Source organism: Vicugna pacos, chromosome 15 (genome assembly GCF_048564905.1).
Source record: "Vicugna pacos chromosome 15, VicPac4, whole genome shotgun sequence".
NCBI classification, from domain to species: domain Eukaryota; kingdom Metazoa; phylum Chordata; class Mammalia; order Artiodactyla; family Camelidae; genus Vicugna; species Vicugna pacos.
In genome coordinates this window covers 44,883,576-44,902,871 of record NC_133001.1, presented here as the reverse complement: position 1 = coordinate 44,902,871, position 19,296 = coordinate 44,883,576, and the positions used below count along the sequence as shown (strand labels likewise).

General features: G+C 34.9%; 1 protein-coding gene across 6 annotated transcripts in view; it reads right to left on the bottom strand.

Moving 5' to 3' along the window:
• The window catches only part of ITSN2 (intersectin 2), a 132,922-nt gene that overhangs the window by 45,475 nt on the left and 68,151 nt on the right, over positions 1–19,296 (bottom strand). For all 6 annotated transcript variants that reach the window (XM_072938107.1, XM_072938109.1, XM_072938108.1 and 3 more), the window contains 3 exons: positions 10,275–10,411; positions 7,247–7,383; positions 6,100–6,197 (listed from right to left, as the gene is read on the bottom strand). In XM_072938107.1, the coding sequence (XP_072794208.1) occupies positions 6,100–6,197; positions 7,247–7,383; positions 10,275–10,411 (372 nt within the window). The remainder of the gene's footprint in view (positions 1–6,099; positions 6,198–7,246; positions 7,384–10,274; positions 10,412–19,296) is intronic.

Here is a 19,296-nt window from a genome sequence, read left to right as displayed (position 1 = left end):
TTTCTTCTTAATCCACTGAAAGCACTCCCTTCCACTTCTCCACATGACTCTTGCCTCATTCTCCAGGAAAGCACTGGTCTGCTTTTTGTCATTAAAGATTACTCTGCATGTTCTAGTACTTTCTATAAACAAAAATCACACAATACATATCCTTTTTCCTTTTGGTCTGACTCCTTTTACTCAGCCTACTGTTTATTATTATTTTGAGATCCATCCATGTTGTAGTGAATGTGAATAGTTCCATCTGATTACTGAGTAGTATTACATTGTATGGATGTACCACTATTTGTTTATCTGTTTATACCTACTGATGGACATTTGAACTGTTTTTGGCTATGACAGGTAAAGTCACAATGAACATCTGTTTTTGTACGGACATAATGTTTTCAATTCTCTTGAGTAAAGATCTAGGAGTGGAATGGCTGGCTCATGTGGTGGATCCATGTTTATCTTGTTACAATAACAGCTTTATTGAGAGAAAATTCACCATACAATCCTCCCATTTAGAGTATACAAATCAATGAATTTTAGTATATTCAGTTGTGCAATCATTACCACAATCAACTACTGTTTGATGGAGAACAGTCTCCATCAGAAAGAAACCTCGTACTATGTTGTATCTAAGAAATCCTTAAGCAACTCAAAGTCATAAGGATTTTCTCCAATGTTTTCTTCTATAAGTTCTACAGTTTTAGGTTTTACATTTCAGGATTTACATTTGATCTATGTTGAGCTAATTTTTATGTATGTTGTAAGCAATTAGCCAAAATTCATTTTTGTTTATATGGATAGCTAATTGTTCCAGTATTATTTGCTTTTTTTGAAAAGAGTATCCCTTCTCAACTGAACTGCCTTTGTAAAAATCAGTTATATAAATATAGAGATGTAGATCTCTTTACCTATTCTGTTCCACTGATCTATTTACCTATCTGGATATTAATACTACACCATCTTGATTACTGTAACTTTACAATACACCTATAATCAGGTAGCATAGGCCTTCAACTTTGTTCTACTTTTTCTAAAGTTGTTTTGGTTATGAATCAGCTTGTCAATTTCTACCAAAAAGCCTGGTGGGAGTTTGATTGAAAGTGCCTTGACTATAATAGGAGAATTTGAGGAGAACTGCTTTATCACCAATACTGAGCCTTCCAAATCATGAACATGGTATATAGCTTTCCATTTATTTAGGTCTTCAATTTTTCTCAACAATACTTCATAACAGGTCTTGCACATCTTTTATCCATTTTATCTCTAAGCATTTCGTATTTTTATGTTATCATAAATGGTATTTTTATTTCAATTTCTGAACATTACTTGCTTGTAAACAGAAACACACTAATTTTTGTATATGATTTGTATCCTGCCACACAAGCTTGCTAAACTTACTTATTAGATCTAAAAGCTTTTTTTCTTTTCCAGTAGATTCTATGGGATTTTCTACATAGACAATCATGTCTTCTGCAAATTAAATCTTACTTCTCCCTTTCCAATTTCAGCGTCTTTTATTCTATATGAGTCACTGCAGACTTATCACAATATTTATCCTGGCAGATTCCGTCACTGTAGTTTTAAGCATGTCAAAGTTCAAACTTCTTGGTGTAGAATTCAAGGCCTCTGAAATTATGGTTTCTTTGTCAAGTGTGAGCTTACTTTTCTAGCTTCATCTCTCAACACCTGTTCCATTTTCTAGGCAAATGGTCAGGTGCTCATATGTTTCAGCATTTTTGTTCAAGCTATTCCTCCTGGCAGAATTTTATGTGGGTTACGAGAAAGAGCACAGACTTTGGAAGTAAAGAACTACGCTTCAGCTTTAGCCATGCCAGCTGGTTGGTAATCTGCTGTGAGATAATGAATACCATCTAAGGCCTCAGTTTCTTCATCCATAAAATCTGAGGGAAAAATACCTGTCCTATCTTATTCCAGGTTATTTTGAGAATTAAATTAAGAATATTCATAAAAATGCTTAGTAAACTGTAAAGCACTAAACAAGTATGAAACAGAATCCTTTGAGTCCTTCCTCCATTCTCTTCTTGGGGAAAACGTTCCCAATTCTATTTGGTTGTGTTATTGCTTCATCCTTGGGTTCCGACAGCACTTTATTTCTCTAAGTCATTAATCTAAACTTACCATGTTATATTCTGTACAGTTAAACACACTTCTTTTTTCTTCCTAAACTTTGACTTCCTTATTCATTTTTATATATCCCCAGGAGGCACATGGTTAGAAACTCAACGAATGTTAACTCGAACGGACTATTCTAAATTAGATAAACAACAGATTTAAAGCTTAACTGATAACAAATGGAGTTTTTGTCAGGGCAACTTCACTTGTGTTCATGGTAAATAATTCTCATTTTAATGTTACATGTCTGGCTATTTATTAGATTATGAATAAGATATTTAGAAAATCCCCCAATCAGAGCTGTGGTGGCTAAATCTCACAGACAGCATCACAGCCAGGTAACCACCATAAAACTATGTTCTGAAGTAGAACATGAGGAACCACCGATTAAATATCATCCTGTAGATCTAGTTTAAGACTGTTTAAAGTCGCTCAACCAGAGCACTAAAAATGAAGGCAAGAACACAATTAACCCGAGAAATGCAACCTAAACCTGATTTAAGTATTTGGTCTCAAGGCAAGGAATCACTTGAAAGGTATGAGTACTAGCATTCAAACACTTCTTCCTTTTCCTACAAACTTTAAAAATCATAATTTCTTTAATACTATTTCCTAGTATTTTCAACCTTACGAAGAAGAAAAGGCCCATTCACTTATTTTTCAGAGTGAAACCAACTCTGCTTTGTAAGGGGTCAATTTCAATCAATTTCATATGTATCATTTATAGTTCTAATGAATTTTTAGTTGTCAGTTTACACAGATTAAACCAGAAAGTTTTACATAAATTTTCACAGGCCTAGGGAAACTATTACTTCAAAAGTAGCATTAATAGATAGGGCAGGAAAAGCAAGCTGTCATGAAAAATGTTGTCAGGGTTCAGTGGAATTTCTTATCTTTTTAATTTTCAATCAAATCTCCTCTGCCACCCTCATCCAATAAGCTGATCAGAACTTGCTGCTATCCTGACCAAGAATAACAGAAGCCCTCATATTTAACCTCACCTTCTACCTCAGCAAATTTATGATCCCACCCATCTTTTCTTCTAGCCCTCCAATCACAAAGGAAGAGGTATCAAGTTCTTCCACTACTCCCTCTCCCTGTGCTCTAGGTCCAAGCCCTCCAGATTCTCATGAATGTTCATCTCCATCCACTGATCAAAACAGAGAGGTCTGTGACAGGGAGGCATGTGGTACCTTCCTCAGTGCTCTGTATTCTGTATGTTGATCTGAGTGGTGGTTTCATAGAAATACACGTGAACAAATTATTTGCACTGTATACTCATGACTTATGGCTGTGCATTTTACTAAATGTAAGTCATACTTTAATTAGAAAAAGCAATCTTCCTCTACTAGTGATTTACTCTTTCCAGTATCATTAACTTTGCCCCTCTGAGCTGCAGATCTTTTCTATCATTATTTAAACTTGCTCAAGCTTCTGCCAAGTTAAAAAACCAAAAGATAAAAACAAAAAAATAGAGCAACTTCCCTCAACCCATATTCCTCATTATTTACCATCTTCGCTCCCTTCCTCCTTTAAAAGCCAAGCTCTTCCAAAGAGTTTTATACATTCATTGGCTCCTCTTCCTCCCTTCCAATTTGTTCCTCAACTCACTGAAATTTGGCTTCTTTCTCCACTTCTTCACTCAATACTGTTCTCCTCAAGGTTAACAATAACTATGCTGTTGTCAATTTTTTTTTTTTTTAGTATTGTCTTATTTTACATGTGGACCATTCTTCTCAAATTTCCCTGGCACTAAACTCCTGTTTTTTCCCCTACCTCCAGTCATTCTTTTAGGGCTCCTCTTCCTTTAACAGTCCCTTCAGTGTCCATGTTTCTCAGGGATTGCATCCTTAATCATGTTCCCCCTTCTTCACTATTCCCTTGGATGATCTCCACTACAGTCATGTCTTCAATTACCACCAGACACACTGATGACATCCAAGTTGGCCTCCTCTGATCTCTGCCTGAGATCTCTACTTGAGCTCTCTCTGGGTATCTCTGGATATCCAATTGTTGCCTAGAAATATGAAACTCAGCCTAAACTGAACCTCACTTCAATTTCCACTTATATTTCCACCTTCTAATCTTCCTCTCTTAGTGAAGGACACTATTATCAACCAAACTGTCCAGATCAGGTATCTGGTAAGTAACCCATGACTCATTCTTTTACATATTCGGTAGACAACACAAGCACTCAAGAAATTCCAGTTAATTTTATGTTCCTGTTGTCACTGCCTCCAGACTGGCTCTCTGACCATGGAAGAGGTCTGTTCTACAGCTGGTAGCAGTCTATAGCCTTCCTTCCTCTACCTTCTTTTCTCTACTTCTTTACTATGTCTTTCTCATCAGACTATAAACTCATTAAGAACAGAGACTGTGTTTTGTTCACATATCCCCAGCCTAGCATAGCCCTCAACAAATATTTGCTGAAAGAATAAATAAAAGATATAACCAAATACAGGGGGGTGGAGGGTGGGAAGGGATAGACTGGGATTTCAAAATTGTAGAATAGATAAACAAGATTACACTGTATAGCACAGGGAAATATACACAAAATGTTATGATAACTCACAGAGAAAAAAATGTGACAATGAGTGTGTATATGTCCATGAATGACTGAAAAATTGTGCTGAACACTGGAATTTAACACAACATTGTAAAATGATTATACATCAATAAAAAATATTAAAAAAAAGAAGTTCCTATACTTATGTAGAGATTTTATTTCCAAGTTTGGTCCTAAGTCCATTTATTTATAAGGACAACATGTATATGGACAATAAAAAAATATATATAACCAAATATACAAGTAGGCTCTTGACGAAACGTGCCCAGAGATAGGCTGTATTTACTCATTCTTGGACTTTGATCATCATCAACTAGAAGAAGAGGAATGATATGGCCAGCAGACTGTGGACTTAAGCTGCCTGTAAAACAAACTTCCCTCAGTGAGGAGCAACCATGGCACTGTCAGTGTGGTGATAGCAACAGAAGGAATGTGTAGCTGGTGATTATTCTGGGTATTTGAATAGATAGTTCTGGTAAACCCTATTGCAAGTATCACTGAATGTTTGCTACCTAACTGATGAACAGTGTATAGAGATAAGAGAATAGAAACTGGCTAGGTATTCTAGGTAATATAACTTATTTACTAAGAAGAAAACTGAAGCGGGGACTAAAATCCAAGCTGGCATACTTCTAAAGCCTGTATTCTCTTCAGTACATCACAACAGCTCTAACAAATGCTATTCCCTGCATCTTATTCATCCATTTTACATGGTCTGTGATTATATAATAAAAACCTTTTATTCCAAAGAACAAGAGTCGGTATCTAGTTAGAGCCACAGAACCTAACTCCTTCAACTATTTTATTTTTTTTTAAGTTTTTTTTTATTGATTTATAATCATTTTACAATGTTGTGTCAAATTCCAGTGTAGAGCACAATTTTTCAATTATACATGAACATATATATATTCATTGTCACATTCCTTTCTCTGTAAGCTACCATAAGATCTTGTATATATTTCCCTGTGCTATACAGTATAATCTTGTTTATCTATTCTACAATTTTTTTAATGGTTGCCAGAAAATAACCAGCTCCCCCAAATTTTACTGGTAATTTATTAAAATAACAAAATCAGTATCACCTTTTATGACATATAGTAGTACGGCATGGTGGAAAGAACACTGGATTTGAAAATCAAAAGACATGTACTTGCACCCCACTCTGGCAACATGCTGCTGACAGTTACAACTGGTGTAAGCCTTCCTTACCTAGAATATGGCAGTAATAATAACTGCCCCACACAGCCCTGCAGTATGTCATAAGAGCCAAATGAGGCAATGTTTAAGATATATTTTTAAAATGGTGAATCACCATATAAAATTATATTCAATATTATTATTATAGAAAGTAACATGTTACATTGCATTCAGCTTATTCATGAGAAAAAAAAAAAAAGACTGTTTCCTACCTGTATTATATCCCCAGAATTAAAACTCATTTCATCGTGGCTCCTTGCTTCAAAGCGATATAATGCTCTGTAATTCACCAAAGCAACAGTTGGCTCACCTAAAGAGAAGATAACTGTCATTATTTGCTGCTTTCCTATATACACTCATCTTTGCTATGACTCAATAAACAGCTCAAAAAAAAAAAAACAACAAAAAACTCAAAAACCTGAGCAAAGAGTATAATGAAAAACCATTTGATATGGGCTTGTTAGGACTTAAGTATCTTCAATAGGCATAGAATCAATATAAAACAAACAAGACTGTGCATCTTAACTAAAGCAGGAGGCAGTAAAACAGAGAGACCACTTGCAGGGTGGGCCATGTGCATGGATAAGGGAAGGTGCGGGAGTGGTGACTAAGTGTGCGAAGTGGAGGGAGGCTAAGCTGCAAGAGGCTTAATTTGATCTGTGGAGGTCAGAATATCAAAGGAAAGAAGAGCACAAAGGGAGGTCACAGATGAGACGATCAGCAAGTAAACACCGTTGACTGAAGAAAGATCTACAGATTTATCAGTATGATTCTAAAAAACACAGTAGAAGAGTTCACAAGTACACTAGATGTAACAGATTAAAGATACTTTGCTCATTAATAGAATAAATGCTTTACCTTATAACATTTTCAGCACATTGTATCATTAATAAGCATTCAAAAGAAATACAATAATATTTAAAGTATTTTGGAAATGGACTTCATGGTGTTTCCAAAGTATACCTTCTGAGAAAATTTCAATGTGCAAAGACTTAAAATTTTACTGTTGCTTCATTAAAATAAATAGTTACACTGGTGGAATAAAAATATTTTAAGAATAAAAATATTTTAAACTATTTACTTCAATAATGAAAACTCTGTCAGGGTTTATTCATAGTTTGTGATAACTATCTTCTTTGCTCCGTGTTGTTTTAAGATTTCTACCCTCCGTCTGTCTTAATAAACCTACAAACTTCTCTTATCCAAGTTTAATTTAGAAAATGGTTTTTTCTGACTCTAAGGATCAGCATCTGTTTTAATTTTCTTCTTCTTTTTTTTGTTCATCAGAATCTTTTTCTTATTGCTTTTGTTGCTCTGTTTCAGAAAAATCGAACGAATTATTTTTACCCTTATCCTTACATTGTTTCTCCTCAGCTTTCCGCTCCTCTTCTTGAACTTTCTCTTGTGCTTTTTCTTCTTGAAGTCGCTTTTGCTTTTCTTCTTCCTCCTTTTTAAGATTTTCTTTCCATAAGTTTTCTTTTGCTTGTTTTGCTTTCCTTTACATGAAAGAAAATAATTTTGCATAATGTCTTAAAATATTTTTTACACAAAATAAAAACATAATAGAAGATCTTGTTCCTGGAAAGTTGAAGAAAAATTACATATTTCTTACACATTTAATCTTCTATAATTATATAGTTAGTTTACTGCAAAGAGATATTAGTAGGGGGTGTGGAGAAACTGTGGGGATCAAGGCAGATGGAGAAAATCAATTAATCAATCAATTAGTCAAGAAAGAAATATTGGACACATAGATCAAGCTGGGGAGTATGACTAACAATTTCTCACACTCTCAAATTTCTTCCTATCAGCCAACCTCTGAGACTCAAGAAAAAAGGGGGAAAACCTGAAATGGAACTATTCAGAAAACAAATCTAAAAATGGACTTGTTCAGAAAACACCTAAATTTCCTCCTCTTCTCTCCAGATTCTTCACAAGGACTGCTTTCCAGCTCTCATTCCCACTATTCTAGCTATTCCTTATCTTCAGGATTTAGGCATTGCTGTGGAAATAGGAAATGCTTCTGGACAGATTAGCTATTTCTTATATTATCACTTAAAAGTCTTTGTCATTTGTTAGATAATAGAACATTTTTCCTATAAAGGGCCATGCTTCTGTACATGTTTCTTTGACGTCTGATGTAGCTGCAGCTTAGTTTCTAGCTGGTCACAATGACCTATGATCAGACTCAGCTGTTCTAGTATTAGAACTAATGCTCATCGTAGCTCTTCTGTGCATCTGTTTTTCATGATCTTACAGGAGGCAGAGCTGTCACCACTAAATTCAGCACCTTCTTCAAGCCTCCGTACACACTAACAGGGCAGTGGAGATTGTGACCAGATGCATCCCTGAGATTTGGGGGCATTTATGCCCCACCAACGTGAAAGTCTGGCTTCATTCCATATCTCTACTCCCATAATTCCTGGAGGAATTTGGAAATCTCCAATAATTCCAACAACTAGAGAGCCACTTAGTCATCAACCCTTCCTCCTCATTTCCATAATATCTAATGCTTCATATTCCTGGTTCACTATCCCACGACAAGCTTCTCTCAACCCTTTGTAAACCCTCCCATACCCTCTATCACTTCACAGAGTGCTTCCTCTAACACCTCCTGTATCTGATATCCGACTCTCCTTTGAGGGGCATGCTTCTCTTGCAGTCCTTACTTAATTTCAACCAACATTCCTTTTCCCAGTTCCTCTGTAACTTTCCCTGACACTCTCCCATGCCTAGGATGACCCAATCTACCTTTATTTAAATTCCCATAGCATTATAAACACCACTATCAGAGTACTTACCACATATTTACTGAGATAAAGAAAAGACTAGAGAGTTAGAATTATATAAAATTAAATTTTGGTAAAGTTTCTCACGTGGAAACTTGTGGATGAGAAACTGGTCCACAGCCAGAAGATGCCTCAGAAGCTGGACTAAGGGCAAAGAGCCACATCTACAATGTGGAAACCTGACTATTACCCATAGCTTGGACCAAGAAAGCAACATAGCTGGAGAAATGGTCAAGAAGTCGGGATACAGTACTAAGACACAGCTCCAGACCAATCCTACATCTGCTTCTGTTCTGATTCTTTCCCTCTACTAAAGTAGGATAATGTGTGAGGCTGATAAATGAAATGAAATGTGTTCTACTAATACGGTCTGCTGGCCTGAAAGGAATTGTGAGCAGTAAAGAGATACCAAGATACTTGCATGTGTCAACAGAAAATTCTGACACAGTGACTAGCTGTGGAGCCACTACACAGTTCCCTTGTGCAATGTTAAGTGGCACAAGTTAGGCAGCAAATAAAAGCCTTCTTCATTTGAACTTCATGGTCTCTACTTCTATATTATTCTAGTATCTTTTGTTAGGGGGTCACAAAAGTAGAAGTCTTGGAGTAGAGAGTATTATAGCTATTTGTTTAGCTCTGAATCTCCTATAGAATTATGAGAAATCTAGGTGCAAAGAGTAACCCCGAGTCTACCTGCATCACAGCCAACCATGACCACTCAATAAAAACATGTTACAAGTGGCTACTTGAAGCCATTAAGAGAAGGGAACTGCTATATGGTGATGTGTCATTCTTGATTCCACAGTAACTATTAGGTTTTTCATGGACATTACTCATCTACTCTTCTCCAAGGCAAAGAAATGTCAGTTCACTGATATTTGTTAACTAATTATAATAATTTCTGACACTAGAGAACTTGGGAGAAACAGAAGAACATATTAGAAATAGTATCTTACTGATAGAAAAAAAATCATGCAAAGTCTCTAAATGGATGGTTCTATGATTCAGATACCACAGCTGTCTTACTTATTACGATATATGGAGGCAGTTGATATATCTCAGATATATACAAAGAGAACTGCACCAACCTGGCAGTTCTACATTCAGTATTTACCACGCCATAAAATTAAGTACTTGGTTTTTATGATTTTTCAGGAAACAATAATAGATTTACTATGGAGAGAAATAATGAGTGCTTATTACCTGCAAAACATACTTGGCTCTTTAGCTACATTGTTTTATTTATAATTCTCAGTTACTTATGAGGTATGCATTAATGTTTCCATTTTTCATATGGAAATATGGAGGTTTAGAAAAGTAAAGTGACTAAACCCAGGTCATCCTTGGATAATCAGTAGCAGATCAAGAATTCTAATCCAGGTCTGACTCCAAAGTCCATATTTTTCACTAACAGAACATAAAATTGGTTACTACAAACCCAATCCTTAAAAGAAAAACTTCTAAAATTTATAATCTAATTAACATCTTAGGATAATCATTTTATTCCTCTTAAATTTTCATAGTAAAACTGAAGATATGGGCCACAAAATCAGAATTCTAATAGCAACCTAGCATAATAAATTTATCAGTGATATTACCTTGTAGCCTCATCTTCTAGTTTCTTTTTCTGTATTAGCTCTGATCTTTTTCTTTCAATTTCTTTCAATTTGTCACGTTTGATCTTATAAAGTTGTTCAAGGGCTAACTGCTGTGTATTGTAGCTTTCTCTCAGTTCCTAAGGAGACAATAAAAAGAAGTCAATATGCCATTGATTGAAAAATCTTTGTCTCATGTAAAAATGTGACATTTGCATTAAATGATAAAAATCCTAAAGCAAGTGAAACTAAAGCAAAAAAAATGAAAAGTCTTAAAAAACATCTGGATGATTTAAAAAATCTTGACTATAGCAAGTATTTAAGGTACGTAGCCACTGAGGACAAATACATGTTAAAATCATCTATTTTTGTACTAATTCATTTCTAAGGAACATAAAATCTTTCACAATTCTTTGACTTGGTACTTCATTTTCAATAAAAAAACAATCCATTAAAAAAAGGGGAAACAATGTGCTTCTCATAATACTTGAAGAGGAATTTTGCTTAATCATGTATTTAACATATGCAGTTTAACCAGGTTACCCATAATTTTTATTCAGTAAGATCTTGAACTAAACACAGAAGCAATTACTAAATAATTCAATAACTATTCAATATTACTTTAATGTAAATACTAATTAAATATATTAAATAAGTCAATAACTAAAAGTGGAAAAGATAATGCCTACCTAAAACGACGTCTAGAATGAACCAAAATAATGAAAAGTATTCCAAACAGGAATTAAAATAAACAACTGTTTATTGAGCACCTAGTTCTGTGCAAAGTACTATAAAGATTCACAGGGGATCCAATCCAACGCCACCTGACTCCTAAATCTATATATATAGTCTTTGCCTTCAAAGAGTTTATAATCTCAAAGTAGAGAAAAGTGCCAAAATCTGGGATACAATTAAGTGTCTTAGCAGAAACTTGTAATAACCTGTTCAGCATTTTCTTGCCCTCTTCTTCTAACAGCACCCTTCCTCCTTTTAGGAAACTGATCTACCCCCCAACCTCACCCTTCTGTGTGGTTTTCCTGAGTGTCAAATTGACTTCTCCTGCCCCTTCCACCCAAGTGTGGTCACTTGATCTAAACATCACAGCACCTCATGTCCCTGGCTCAAAGGACATGCACATATCTGAGCTGGGCCAGAATCCCCTCCTGCAATTCAGATATATTAAAGACCAGAGAAAGAAGTTTTTCTTTTTCTAAGCTCATTAAATTGGGATAAGGCAAACTTGGAGCTGCCCCACTTCCTGGTGAGGCCATCAGGGGTAGGAATGAAGTCAGCACAGGAAAGCGAGGAGAGGGAACACAGGGAAACAAAATCTCCAAATTCATTTCTGTGTCTAGGAACTGCACCTTCTATTGCTTCAGTCAGTGGTCCTAGTACTCTTCCAATAACCACTCTTTTTAGCTTAACTATTCTGAAGTGAGTTTCTTTTACTTGGAATCTATAGAATCCTGAACTAGAGAGGAGAAAAAGGCTGGAATAAAGAAGATAAAAAACCTAAAAACAAACAAAAATCCCCACAAACCATAAACTAATCAAAAGAGGCTTCACAGCAAAGGTGAGAGCTAAGACAAGATTTGGATACAATGTTTTCGTAAAAGATGTTTTGGGGCATCTACCCCCACACAAAAACAAAACTCCAAATCAAATACAAACAAGCACAACCCAAACTCCATTTCTTTTCAGAAATAAAATATTTTATATTTATTTAACTTGATTGAAATGGTAGATCTGTTCTGAGTAAATGTGGTATCCATAGACTAGGTCCAAAATGTCCAAGATCAAGACTGGCAGCTTAAGACAATAATAATACAAATACTGCATTCACAGCAAAGCTTCCACAGACCTCAGCTTCTATAGCTCTCTTTGTTGCACCTTTCTCTAAATTCTATTGAAAAGCAGAAGAATGCGGCGGTTACAATCTATGGAGAAGCAGTGTGGTTTAGTGATAAGGACTCCAGGAGCACAGGCCTGGAATAAGACTGCCAAGATCTGAATCAGGCTCTGTCAGTGACAAGCTGAGCAATCTTAAGGAAGCTACTTTGCTGTTTCCTCAAATGTAACATGGGGTTAATTATAGCACATGCCTACAATATTGTTGTGAGGACTGAATGGGTAGATACACATAAAGTGCTTACAACAGTGCAGGACAGACAATAAATCCTCAATAAACATTAGCTATTATTATTGGCTATAGTCATTAAAAAGGAGAATTGTAAGTTTAAAAGGAGAGTAAAGAGGAGGCAAATTAATGTCTGATTTTAATTGGCTGCAAGGTTAGCCCTCTAACTTGTCCTATAAAATACTGCTCTGCTCCGTCTTCCTTCATTAGCCCAGTCCTCCAGTGTCTGAATTAATGAGTTTCCTTGTGCTCCCCAAGGCATTCTGTGCATTCCTCTACCACAGTCAGAGTATGTGACTTCTGACTGTATGACTATCTCTCCACTGGAGCGAGCTTCTTGACAATAGGACTGTCTTTCACCAAGAGAGACCCTGGTACAATGAAGTTATTTAATTAGTATTTGCTGGATGAAAATACATAAATAATAGCCTATGCATATTAATAAGATCTGAAGAGCACCAAAGGGGTTTCCAAGAAATACTTCCTCTGCATGACTACAATGATTCTAGAAATTCTTATCATTAGACTCATTCCTCTGAGTTAAGTCACACTTTCAGGATTATCAGTTAACTGAGAACAACAGTCTGCATTTATGAACATAACTGCTTTCAGTTTCAATACAATAAAAAATCATCTTTTCAGGTTTAGGAAGTTCTATTCCTAATATGCCAATAACTTTTTCATTTTTTTAATCATAAATTGGTGTTAAATTTTATCAGATATCTTTTCTGCACTTAGTGAGACAAGCATACCATTTTCTCCTTTAATGTTTATATGACAAATTATAGTAAACATTTTTATATGTCAAATCATCTTTGCATGGCTAAGATAAATCCAACTTGGTCATAATGCAGTATCCTTCTAATAAATTTCCACATTCAACTATTGAATATCGTTTAGAATTTTTGCCTCAATGTTAAATTGGCCTACAATTATCCTTTCTTCTACTATTATCAAATTTTGATGTTGCGGGTGGGTATAGCTCAGTGGCAGGGTGCATGTTTAGCATGCATGGGGTCACGGGTTCTATTCCCAGGACCTCTGTTAAATAAAAAGAAAATAATAATAAGTAAGCCTAGTTACCCTCCCCACAAAACAAAAAACACCAACAAAATTTTTTTTGATGTTTATGACAACTTCATATGATGAGTTGGAAATATTCCCTCTTCTTCTGTATTTTGAAATAGCTGTAGAAGACTGGCGTGATTTGTTCCTTCAGTAAAAACTCTGGGTCTGTATTCTCTTTTAAAGAAGATTTTAAACTACAGAATTAAAATACTTCATGACGATAGCGCTAGTCATAATATCCCCTTCTCTTTTATTGTTTGCAATATATTTAGTTATATCTCCTTTTCATCCCTTTCTTATTTCTGCTTTTTTTTGAATCAGTCTTGCCAAAGGTTTGTTAATTTTATTAATCTTTAAGAGTCAATTTTTGGCTTTCCTGACTCTTGGTATTAAATTTTTGTCTTCTGTTTCATTAATTTCCTTCTACTTTTTTTTCCTTTATTATGCTAGTCTTTTTTTATTTAGCTTCTTAAATTGAACACTTAAGCTTACAATTTTCATCTTTTTTCTCCTAATATAACCATTTAAGGTCAAATCCTGACTATCTGGGTTGGATTTCTGCTTGCCAGCTGTGTGACCGTGGGCAACTTAATTTACTTCTATGTGAAATGTGAATAAAGAACTTACATCACAGGGTTAATGTAAGGATTAAACAAATTAATATAAGCAAAGCATTTAGAAGAGTGTCAGTCACAGAGAAAACTTTCAATAAACCCTACCTATGATTAGTATATCTTGATTTATGAATTAGAAAATAGCTATTAACTCCTGATATGGAAGATAAGGAATCTGCTCATTTGTACTATCCTGCCGCCCCGATCTCCTCTCCATTTCCCAGTGTTTGGCTGTGCTACTTAGTACCTTCATAACTTAAAAATATGCTTAATCTACTACTTTATGTTCATAAATACACTTAGCAACATTTTAGAATTCTAAATTTTTCTCCAATTTTATATTTTGAACACTTTCAGACCTATAAAAATCTGACTAAGTTGCAGGTGCTGGTGCTTTTATCACCCCCAGAACTCCATCATTACTCTGGGGAACTACAGCGTCAAGGTCAGCACCAAAGTAAAGAAATTTAACAGTGATGTAATAGTTTTACTTAAAACAGAGCTCATATTAAAAAATGTTCCCAATAGTATAAATATTGCCCTTAAGAACAGCTTTTTCTCTTTCTATTTTTAGGTTTATTTGTTTATTGAAGTATAGTTGATTTAAACTGTTGTGTTAATTTCAGGTATACAGCAAAGTGATTCAATTATACATATACATATATATTATTTTTCAGATTCTTTTCCATTGTAGATTATTACAAGATATTGAATTTAGTTCCTTGTGCTATACAGTAGGTCCTTGTTTATCTATTTTATATATAGTAGTGTGTATAGGTTAATCCCAAACTCCTAATTTATCCCTCTCCCATAACCCTTTCCCCCTTGGTAACCATAGTTTGTTTTCTATGTCTGTAAGCCTATTTCTGGTTTGTAAATAAGTTCATTTGTATCATTTTCTTTTCAGATTCCACATGTAAGTGATATCTGTCTTTGTCTGACTTATTTCACTCAATATGATAATCCATCCATCCATGTTGTTGCAAATGGCATTATTTCATTTTTTATGGTTGAGTAATATTTCACTGTATAAATTGACTACGTCATCTTTATGCAATCATTTGTTGATAGACATTTGGGTTGCTCCCATGTCTTGGCTATTGTTAAGTAGTGCTGCCATGAACATTGGGGTCCATGTATCTTTTTGAATTATAGTTTTATCCCAATATATACCCAGGAATGGGACTGCTGGATCACATGGTAACTGTATTTTTAGCTTTTTAAGGAAACTCTATCCTGTCCTCAATAGTGGCTGCACCAAACTACATACCCACCAACAATGTAGGAAGGTTCCCTTTTCTCCATACCCTCTCCAGCATTTATTTGTAGACTTTTTGATGACAGCAGTTCTCACCAGTGTGAGGTGATATCTCACTGTAGTTCTGATTTGCATCTCTCTAATAATTAGTGATGTTGAGCGTCTTTTCATGTGCTTATTGGATATCTGCATGTCTCCTTTGAAGAAATGAGTATTTAGGTCTTCTATTTTTGATGGGGTTATTTGTTTTTCTGATATTAAGCTGTATGAGCTGTTTGTATATTTTGGAAATTAATCCCTTGTTGGTCTCATTGTTTGCAAACATTTTCTCCCATTCCATAGGTTGTTGTTTAGTTTTACTTATGGTTTCCTTTGCTGTGCAAAAGCTTTTAAGTATAATCAGCTCCCATTTGTTTATGTTTGCTTTTATTTCCGTTACTCTAAAAACAGATTGAAAAAAATACTGCTGCGATTTATGTCAAAGAGTGTTCTGCCTATGTTTTCCTTTAGGAGTTTTAGAGTATCTGGTCTTATATTTAGGTCTTTAATCCACTTAGAGTTAATTTTTGTATATGGTATTAGAGATTGTTCTAATTTCATTCTTCTACATATAGCTGTCCAGTTTTCCCAGCACCACTTATTGAAGAGACTATCTTTCCTCCATTATATATTCTTACTTCCTTTGTTGTACATTAACTGACGATAAGTGTATGGGTTTCTTTCTGGCCTTTCTATCCTGTTCTATGTGTCTGTTTTTGTGCCAGTACCATGCTGTTTTGATTACTATAGCTTTGTAGTACAGCATGAAGTCAGGGAGTGTAATTCCTCAGCTCTGTTCATCTTTTTCAAAATTATTTTGGCTATTCAGGGTCTTCTGTGTTTCCATACAAATTAAAAAAAATTTTGTTTCAGTTTTGTGAAAAATGCCATTGGTAGTTTGATAGGGATTGTACTAAATCTGTAGATTGTCTTGGGCAGTATGGCCATTTTAACAATACTGATTCTTCCAATCCAAGAGCATGGTATATCTTTGCATCTGTTTGTGTCATCCTCAATTTCTTTCATTAATGTCTGATGGTTTGGGGGGTATAGGTTTTTTGCCTCCTTATTAGGTAGGTTTATTCCTAGGTATTTCATTCTTTTTGATGTAATGGTAAAATGGAATTGTTTCCTTAATTTCTCTTTCTGATATTTCATTGTTAGTGTATAGAAGTACAGACTGATTTCTGTATTTTAGTTTTGTATCCTGCAACTTTACCAAATTCATTGATGAGCTCTCCCAGCCCACCTTTTTTTTGATTCATGATTTGATCAAGGGAAATCTGATAAATGTGAGTGTATCTAAATACTGACAGCATAAAACAATAATAATAAAAATGTCTTATACAGTTGAAAATATGACATGAATAACACAAAGGTGGGAGTGAGAGAGACATGGGCAGTAAATGGAGTTAAAAGTATCCTAAGTAGTGCATTATCCAGGAAGTAGTGAAATTAGTAAATTATATTAGACTTTAAGAAATCAAGGATGCTTACTGTAATCTCTTAGATATCCAACAGAGAAGTGGAAGAAGGTATAACTATCACACTAATAGAGGAGGAAAAATTGATTTAAAAATACTTGGTCAAAAAGAGGGTAACAAAACAGAAAAAAAGGAACACAAAATGGGAGAGACAAATAGACAACAAAGAGAAAAATGGTAGACTTAAATCCAAAGTTTTTAGTAATTACAATAAAAGCAAACAGACTAAATATGTCAATTAACATACAAAGACTGGATTTAAAAACTGACTATATGGTATTTAAAAGACACAACATAAAGATAAAGATATATACAGGTTAAAAATAAGAAGATTAAATATACAGGTTAAAAATAAGAAGATTGAAAAATACCTATTATGCTAAACTCTAACCAAAAGTAAGCTGGCATAGTTAAACTACTATCAGAAAAAGTAGATTTTTCAGGCAAGAAGTATTTCTAGAGGAACATCTCATAATGATAAAAGGGTCTACTCCCAGCAGCTATAACGATTCTAAATCTGTATGTACCTAGTAATACAGCCTCAAAATCTGTAAAGAAAAATCCAACAAAACTAAAGAGGAAAAGACAAATCCATAATCAAAGTGGAAGATTTTATCATATCAATCTCTGTAACTGACAGAATAAGCAGACAAGAAAATCAGCATATCCAATCACCTATCTTCCTTCTGGTGCAGGGGTTCTTAATATGAGGCTACAGACCTTTCAAGGGTTTTTTGTTGTTTTTAAATAGAATTTAGGGGTCCATGAACTTGGACAGGAACAAAATTAATCTTTACTTTCACTAACCTCTATTTGAAATACAGTATGTGCTTCAATTCCAAATATAAGCAACAGACCACAGTACATTAGCTACATTTGTGACATTTTTCAACAACACAAATCACAGATATTTTCATATTCTAGTACAGATAACCTGATAAATACATTACTTCATGACTTCAAAATTATGGTACTATTAGATGTCACCAGACCTTATTTAAAATCATTAATATAGATATAGAAGCACATACATTATAATATCACAGATTTGTTTTTAAAAAATATTCTGTCACTCATAATTTGATTTTGTCATCCTGTATATTTCATTTTATACATTTAAAACATTATTCTGAGAAGGGGTCCAGAGGCTTCACCAAACTGTTGAAGAGTCGATGGCACAAAAAGGGTTAAGAGCCTCTGTTTTAGTAACAAATATTTATAACCCATGTGGCCCAGCAGCTCTTAGGCCCACACTTCCTACTATTATACACCACATTGGAAAAAAGAGCTTCCCAAGGTAGACCTCAAATTCTCTGAAGTAAGGGAGGGAATACTTCCTTAGCCCTTATATTATGGGTTTGGGAAATGTTTTCTCTAACATCTAGTATATAGCTCATTCAAGTTTTTACTTACAATCCAAAGGGCTTGTGCTCCTGATCCCCAAATTAGTTAGCCTTATTGTCACCTGTATAATCAAGAAATCTCACCTTGCTACTAATGTAGGTTACCCCAGATCCTTGAGAGCACATGGTAAGAAGAAACTAACCCACTGGAGTAGGCCACAGTTCTGGTGCTGACAGACTCTATCTTCTTTCTAAGGAAAAGTATTTCCCTAACCATTATCCAAAATCAACAGTGGTTACTTTCCAACGCACTAAAGATATTCTGGAGATTCAGGATAATCCCTTCCCTAACAACAACAAACTATATAGCACATAACAGCTCACAAAGCACTTCAATATATATGCTATCTCATTTAATCATCATAGGACTCTGCGAAGAAGGCAGAGCAGATATTGCCAGCTTCATTTCATAAAGGAAGAAAGCAAAAACTGAAAGTTTAATAACAAAATTACACAATTAGAAAGTGGCATGAATAGGACTAGAACTCATTTCTTCACTTCGGCCTCCTAGATCAGTACTTTTTTCATTGTACCTCACTGCTAAAGATATGTTACTCTGTGAATCTCCCTAGTGGAATAATGGCCTGTCAAATACCTCATCTTTCAATGAACTGGCTTTGCTATTTGTCTTAGTGTGACTTAAGTAAAAGAGTGAAAATTACGACTAGTCCTGTACACGTCTATTAGAGGGCCCCCAAAACATAATTTTATCAGGTAAGTAACTTTAAATGTTACACTTCTGTTTCACGACAAGCAGACTAAAGGAGTGATCATTTCAGATGCCCCAAAGGACCACAGAATTAGAACTGCCTGTCTTCCTTCAAGGCTACTAGGACCAATTCTATCTCACATGCCAATCAATCTAGTCTTTCTTGTCATCCTTTACCATCTGAATTCTCATCTCTATAATGCTGTTTATCCCTTGATCTGACCCAATCCCTCATCTTTCCTCTCCTCAGCACTGCCTTGCAGCTGCTTCTCTTTGGTCAAAAAACATCCACATATCCACATATCTTCTCTGA